At 39.5% G+C, this 8166-nt stretch overlaps 1 protein-coding gene across 1 annotated transcript; it reads left to right on the top strand.

Annotated features, from left to right (window-relative positions):
- Window positions 1–6789: 6789 nt before the first annotated feature.
- Window positions 6790–7329, top strand: PTRH2 (peptidyl-tRNA hydrolase 2). The gene has a single exon (XM_007947860.1). The coding sequence runs from the start codon at window positions 6790–6792 to the stop codon at window positions 7327–7329; it is 540 nt and encodes a 179-aa protein (XP_007946051.1).
- Window positions 7330–8166: the final 837 nt, after the last annotated feature.

Here is an 8166-nt window from a genome sequence, read left to right as displayed (position 1 = left end):
GAGAAGGAGCACTGTTCTAGGTAAATTGGCTTCTCAGAGGGCGAAAGGGAGGCATAACGTTCTCCATTCTCTTTCCAGTTGGAACGTTTCTTCTCGCCTCATTCCATATTGCCCCTCTCTGTCGTCTTTGGTAGTCTGCCCAGTGGTTGCTGGAGCTCTCTGACCCTGTTTTGTCAGCCCTTTTTGGAAAAGAGGACCAAGCTGCGGGGGGTTTGGGGGTGTCGCAGAATGTCTAAGTCTGTGGAAAAACCTCCATTTAGGCAGCATCGATGCGCTCTGTCCAAATAGGAGGAAATACCGGACAAACTTCACCCTCTGCTGAATATTTATTAATTATCCACAGCGTTTCAACGTATAGAGCCCTGCGAGGAATGGGAAATCTTAGAAAGTTTTGTAAGAACATAACTGACAAATTTAACCTCATGCATTACACAGACATATATTCTAGAAAGGCATTTAACCCAGTTAGCACTATGTCCCAATCACTGTATTAGCCACTAGGAATATAAGCTACAGTGGTTATGTATAAGTTTTACAACAGCTCCGGAGAGGAGATAGAGAAGTCTGACGAGGTGTGATGGCAGAGACTTCAAAGACAGGTTTCATGTTAACTGGACTTTACGGGTGAAGGGAATTTTGTTTGTTTGGAGTGGAACAGAAAATTAATTGCTAGGAGAGATTGCTGCTTGAAAGGACGTAGTAATTTGGTGTGGTTGGATGATACTGTATACAGCATAAAGGGAGATTTGAAGAATGAAGTAGATTGTAACCAAATAATGTGACACTTTGAATTCATTATATTTTATTCTGGAGGTGTTTAGTGATTTCTGAGCAGGGAAATTACATGATTGCATCTGTGTTTTAGAAATGTAACAGGATCAACTAGGGTGTGACTGAAGCAAATGTGGAAAGATCAGAGCTAGAGAAGTTAATTTTAGAGGCTTTTGGCAAGAAATAATTAGCGCACTGGTAGAGATAGGGCATAGGTTTAAAGCCAGAGATAGATTCAGCAGGATTTGGTGACTGAATGTGGTAGGACAGAGAAGGAAGAGTCCAGGGTTACTCAGAAATCGGGAAAGCGGAAAAAGGAATTTTGAAAAGGAAGGGAAGATCCTGAGTCCAGTCTAGAATCCTTCATAAGACCTCTAAGCCAAAGTTGGAAATTCACCTTTGGAGCCCAGGAGTTTTAGGAGTCATTGGATGATTTGGGAATAAATTGAGATTGTACAGTTGACAAACTATTGCCTGTCTACTTCCAGTAGAATATTAGCTCTGTTAGGAGTGGACCTTTGTTTTGTTCAGTACTCTCCAGAGTCCAGAACCTTGCTTGGATACATGTATATTGAGTGATTGAATGAAAAGTGCATATAGAACAGTGCTGTCCAATAGAACTTTCTGTGATGATGGAAATGTTCTGTGTCTTGCTGTCCAATATGGTTATCACTAGTCACTTCTGGCTATTGAGTACTGAAGTATGGTTAGTGCAGCTGAAGAGCTGAAGTTTTAAAATTTTATTTACTTTTAGTTAATTTAAATAGCCACATGTGGCTAGTGGCTACTGTATTTAACAGACTGAAAAGATGCCAAATGTGTAAACTTGGATAATATGTATACACCCGTTCCTTACTTATCAACATGGCTAGTCCCAAAGAACGGGTTGTTACGTGAAAAATCAATGTTAAGTGACATTGGAGGGGGACCACATCATTACATAACTGACAAACCACTGAGAATCATAACCTTAACCATCACATCCAGCATTACTCTGGCTTTACCCTTTAGCATTCCTTACTGCCAGAGGTACATGATTAATGCACAACATAGACAGATTTTTTACTATTATAAATGTCATGTAACAACCTAGTTGATAGGTGAGAAGTAGGTATAGAGGGGCAAACAGAAGTCTTCGAGCCAGAGGAGACTGAGAAGCCTTCAGAGAGGTGGGTTGAGAATCTGTTAAGAGCTTAGTTGAAGAAGCCAAGTAAAGGAAGTTTAAAGGAGTGATCACTATTAGTGAGTGATGCAGAGAACTCAAGATGAGGGCTTAAAGATGCAACTACATTTGGCAACTAGAAGTGTCTGGTTCCTTAGAGAGCAGTTTCAACAGAGTGTGGGAAAGGGAAGCATCTTGGCAAAGTGATAAGATGAAAAATTAGAGGTAGGTAATTGAACAAGCTTCAAACCCACCAGCCACTCCTCGGAAGGAAGATGGAGCAATCTATTTCCCTAGTGATACTGCCTCAGAAACCCAAGGAGGGGTCGCTGTGAGTCGGGTCCGACTCGACGGCATGTAACAACAACAATTGAACAAGCCAGGAGATGAAGGGAAGAGAAAAAATGAGGCAGTGGATTAATGGGCAAAGCTGATTTGGGAAAGATATTTCTAGGTTGGAAAAGACCCTGGGCAGTAGCCATTGGAATGGGATTAATAAATGGAGGAGCATTGTTCAGGAGGTAACAAGATCAAAAGCACTGGTGAAAGGGATTTAGTCGGTCAAGGAAATTAGAAAGCACCAAGAAATGGGTTTTAAAGACATGTTTGTTTTGCCATGCTGTCATTGATTGCCCTGGATTATCTCTGAGACTAAGAATGGTTATTTTACTTTTATCTTAGTCTCAAGCACTAGGGGCTCTGGTGGCATAGTGCCTGAGGCCTTTGACTGCTAACCAGAAGGTTGGCGGTTCAAACTCACCAGCCGCTCTGCAGAAAAAAAATATGGGGCAATCTACTTTGGTGAAGATTTACTGCCTTGGAAACCCAGTGGGGGTCGCTGTGACTCGGAATCTACACCGTGGCAATGAGTTTTTTTTGTTGTTGTTGTTTAATATTAAGTGCAGGGCTTATTAATATGTTTATAGGAGTCATTGCAAACAACAACAAAAGGTGAAACACCTTTTAGAAGAGTTAGAGGACAGTTTGATCACTTGGATGTAAAATTAAAAAATCCTAAAGAATAAAGACGTGAATGTTAATCTTAACATTTTAAAATTAGAGACCTCATTGAGATATGGGCCATAAGTGATAATCAAATGCACCAGTCTCTACTCGCTGTTTGAGCTAACTCTCCGTCCTTCCCAATTGGTGTTCTTTCAGCCTTATCTTTCTTCCTTCTGTCACAATTGCACAATTTGATCCATAACACCATCTCCTTTCGTTGTGCCTGTATTCAGGCTGTTAAGTCCTGCTGGAGAAATTGACCTTATCTCAGTATGGTACCACTCTATAATCATCATTATTTATCTAAACTTCAGCATGCCTCTGTAATCATACCATGTTTTATCACAACTTTTCAGCCTTCCTCTTCTCTCTTCCAACTTAACTTCTTTAGTTCTGTATATCCTCTTTGAGGACCAGCTTCTTGCTTTCAGATCCACAGACCTATCTACATCTAAAAGTCCTTCTGTCACTCTGAGAAAGGTGCCCCTTCTCCCTTCCAAGACCAAATTCCCTCTTAAGGGTTTTAGATCCCTTTCTCTTACTGTTCTGCATTGTTAATTATCCTTTACTTGAGCATCTACCTACCTTTCCTCTGGCTCCATTCCATGGACATTTAATTATACCCAACATTTAAATATATTCACTTGTCCATCTTAAAAAATCCTAATCTCCAACCAAAAACCAAACTTGTTGCCGTAGGATCGATTCCCACTCACAGTGACCCTGTAAAACAGTAGAATAGCCCCGTAGTTTCCAAAATTGTAATCTTTATGGAAGCTGACAGCCACATCTTATTCTCCCAGAGCAGCTGGTGGGTTTGAACCACTGACCTTTGGGTTAGCAGTCGAAGCACTTTAACCACTGTTCCATCTAATCTCCATACCTCCCTAAAATACATTGTTTTTTTTCCCCCCTGCTCCCTTTATCTCAAACTGGCTTCTGTCCTGCCAAAGATGATAATCCTTTTTTTTTTTCTTTTTGCTAAACCCAGTGGACAAAGGTGTATTGGACAGATTGTTCTTGACCATCCTTTTGAAAATACATTCCTCACCATATTCTTTTTTTTTTTTTTTTCCCTTTTCTGCCTGTAGATGCTGAACATTTAAGAACAAAACAGTGATACACCTCTAGCTCTAGAAAAGATTGGAACTTTGAGAAGGGCAAGTGTGAAATATTATAAAATGCAGAGAGTTTTTAGTAGGTGTTTTAGGAAATGGCTGAAAGGTAAAGGATTCTGTTGGACTCCAGGGAAATGAAGAAACTAAGCTTTATAACATTAAATACCAGTTTCAGGGAAATTAATTTTGTCCTGGCCATCGCCAGGTTTGAGTTTGAAATTGCCAAGTGTAGGGAAGAATCGGGTTGTTTTACTTTCTGATTAACTGTGCCTCTGATTTATATCCAACCTCTAAACACAGGATACAAGTATAGCACTATAATATATTGAAATTATAATTTGGAGACATTGTAAATTGTATTTATAGACTTTTATTTTTCATTAGAGATTAAGTGTAATCCATTGTTTTCTACCAATTAACCAGTTGCTGTTGAGTCATTTGCAACTCATGGCGACCCCTTGTGTGTCAGGATAGAATTGTGCTCTGTAGGGTTTTCAGTGGCCAATTTTTCAGAAGTAATCTCCAGGCTTTTCTTCTGAGGCGTCTCTGGATGGACTTGAACTTCCAATCTTTCTGCTGGGTTAGCAGCAGCACTCTAACCCACCCAAGGAAGCCTCTTTAACAGTTACAGAAGGCCTACTTGCCAGTCTTACTGCATTTAAAGCTCTTGACTTCCCAACTCTGCTTTGAGATCTAGAGACAGCCATGATTCATATGCATATCTATTTGCAAAGACTTTCTTTTTTCTGCTGTGTTAGAGATCCAGCTATAATACACTAGAGTTCTTAGCCCTATCAGACCCAACACATACGTTAAATAACAAATCATTTGTAAAAAATATAAAATGTTGCACCTGTTTTTGTAATCAGTCTGGCAGTTCCTCAAATAATTAAACCTAGAGTTTTCATATGATCCAGCAAATACACAAAGTATATGCACAAGAAAGATGAAAACATATATCCACACAAAATCTTGCACATAAATGTTTATAGCAGCATTGTTAATAATAGCCAGAATAGTAGAAACAACTCAAATGTCCATCAGCTGATGAGTGGATAAACAAAATGTCGATATCCATATACTGGAATGTTGTTAGGCTGCAGAGTGAAATACTGACACTTGTCATAACATGGATGATGAACCTTCGAACCATTAAGCTAAGTGAAAGAAGCCAGGTACAAAGGTTGTATGATTTAATCTAGAATCATATAGTGGTGATGGTTGCACAACCTGGTAAAAATACTAAAAGCAACTGAATTGTACAGGTTAAAAGGATGAATTTTATGGTATATAGATTAGATCTCAATTAAAAGTTTGTAACCTCCCTTATATTATCCTGAAATGAAAATGTTTGCCAATACCAATATATTTGGCAGTATAATTTACCTACTATATAGTTTCAAAATAATGTCCTAATTTTAGCATAGAATAAAATGAAAATAATTTATGCCAAAGTATGTATTTCTAGGGCGATCATATTTGCCTATGCAGATTATGCCCTGTGCCATTCCAAGGGTGCCACTTACATGACCTATAAATGTGGTAGCCCCAAGTATCTGAGTAAGTAAATGTTTGGGCACTATTCAACTAGAAGACTTGGTGAAACTGTCATCAGTTGCTTGTATTTGTCTGTACATAGAACACTGTGAATCCAACTGCCTCAAATGTAGACTGGGATATTGTTGGTGACTCATATGTACAGCTTTACTGGCATACTATAGGCTTTTTCTAAAAACAGGTATTCCGACTTATGACAGGGTTCCATTCAGATGGCTTTGTCGTCAGTTTTGATATATGTCAAATACCTCTTCCCCCCCATTATTTCATTATTACTGCCTTTTATTATCAATATTTTTATAAATCTGATCTTTGTCTTTGGAGGTTGACATGAGAGTGATAACATCAGCAAATTACACTGCAACATTGTATGTAGTACATACTATTAATATGCAACATCCCCGCCCCCCCCCCAAAAAAAAAGTGGTCATAAGTGCAATTCATCAGAACTTAAATAAATCATAAATTGGGGACTTCCTGTAATGAAAGATAAAGTATGATCTTCCTTGCTGTACATGGTAGTTATATGTCTGGAAAATTCAACATATATTAAAACTACACAAAAAATAATTTGTGTTCATATGTAAATGGAGTAGGGAATCTACTCTCAAGTATTAATAGTTTTTCACCTGCAATACTGCCTGATGGACCAACTCTTAATTGTGCAAAACTTAGCATCCCTTGCCCAGTAAATGCCAGTAGCACACCCCGCCTCAGTCCAATTATGATGACAACCGGAAACTTATCTTGAGAGGTTGGTACCATAGCCATTGAGAACCACTGCCTTGTGAGCACACAGTGATGTAAGGATTGCAGACAGGGGTTGAGTTACTTTGAGTTACTTTTGATCCTTTACGTCCTTTAAGCATCTTGGTAAAACAGAACATTTCTCCACAGACTTAGAGAAGACTGAGAAATCCAAGAACTGTGGAATCTAGGAATTTTCTCACATTAAAATACAAAATAATCTAGAGTGCTTCACCAATAGGCTTGAATATTTTGTAGTACACAGGGGAAAAACAGGGTATATGTACCCAAGATCCAAGCTATGTTTTGATTATTTTCTGGGTAACCTCATATAGTTTAAAAGGGATGCTTCTTGGTTATATACCGTCAAAGTTTATCTGACAAGCCTATAATATTTCACATCTAGATAACTTTATTCTTTTCTTTAAGATGCTTTCCAAATCCTTGGTTATGGATTACTTGGCTCATCCTGGCACACTCAGCTTGGCTGTAGGAGTTGCCTGTGGCATGTGCCTGGGCTGGGGCCTCCGTGTACGCTTTGGAATGATCCCCAGAAGCTCAGTGAGTGACACAGACAGACACACCGAGACTGAAGCCAGCATCTTAGGAGAGAGTGGCGAATACAAAATGATTCTTGTGGTTCGAAATGACTTAAAGATGGGAAAAGGGAAAGTGGCTGCCCAGTGCTCTCATGCTGCTGTTTCTGCGTACAAGCAAATTCAAAGAAGAAACCCTGAATTGCTGAAAGAGTGGGAATACTGTGGTCAGCCCAAAGTGGTAGTCAAAGCCCCTGATGAAGAAACCCTGGTTGAATTGCTGACCCATGCTAAAATGCTGGGACTGACTGTAAGTTTAATCCAAGATGCTGGACGTACTCAGATTGAACCAGGCTCTCGCACTGTCCTAGGAATTGGGCCAGGACCAGCAGACCTAATCGATAAAGTCACTGGTCACCTCAAACTTTACTAAGTGGAATTTTGTATGATGATGACCCCTTCACCACAAGTCATGTTCTGACAATTTATGCCTGTGTTCTTGCCCAAAATTCAATTTAACTGAAATGAAAATAAAATCATTACGACGTTCTTCTGTCATGTACTTGCACAATTATCATGTTGGACTAAATATATTTTTTATATATATATAGTTGATTAAATGGTCTTGATAGTTTGAGTGCTAGGTACTGAAGTAAAAAATATTTACAAGAACAGATCATGATGAATCTAGGTTAAAAGTGAGAAAACAGCCTTTATTTAGGCTATTGTTGGAAACTTTTGTGCTGGTAGCTCTTCTTCCCTAAGACTAGTACTGTCGCCCTTGGAGGATGAGGGGTTCATGAGTATTCCCACTGGATTCAAACTACAAAGTTTGTTTCCCTCCTGTCACTCTGGACGACAGTAGCCTCCTTTATTATAATAATAGTTCATGATATATCAAAAAGCAAACCCACTGCCATCGAGTCAATTCCAACTAATAATGACCCTATAGGACAGAGTAGAACTGCCCCATAGGGTTTCCAAGGCTGTAAATCTTTATGGAAGCAGACTGCCTCATCTTTCTCCTGCAGAGCAGCCGATGGGTGCAAACTGTGGACCTTTTGGTTAGCAAATGAATGCTTTTATCACTGTGCCACAAGAGCTCCTTAGATCATGGAATGTTGTTACGTGCCGTGGAGTTGGATCCGACTCATAGTGACTCCTCCTTGCGTTTCCGAGGCAGTATCACTACGGAAGTAGATTGCCCAACCTTCCTTCTGAGGAGTGGCTGGTGGGTTTGAACCGCCAGCCTTCTGGTTAGCAGTCAAGT

Source organism: Orycteropus afer, unplaced genomic scaffold (assembly GCF_000298275.1).
Source record: "Orycteropus afer afer isolate SDZICR_OR568_19922 unplaced genomic scaffold, OryAfe1.0 scaffold00196, whole genome shotgun sequence".
Lineage (NCBI taxonomy): Eukaryota > Metazoa > Chordata > Mammalia > Tubulidentata > Orycteropodidae > Orycteropus > Orycteropus afer.
This window is presented reverse-complemented; position numbering and strand designations above follow the sequence as displayed.

Coding starts and splice junctions, on each gene's coding strand:
- PTRH2 (XM_007947860.1), top strand. CDS start 6,790: ATGCTTTCCAAATCCTTGGTTATGGATTACTTGGCTCATCCTGGCACA.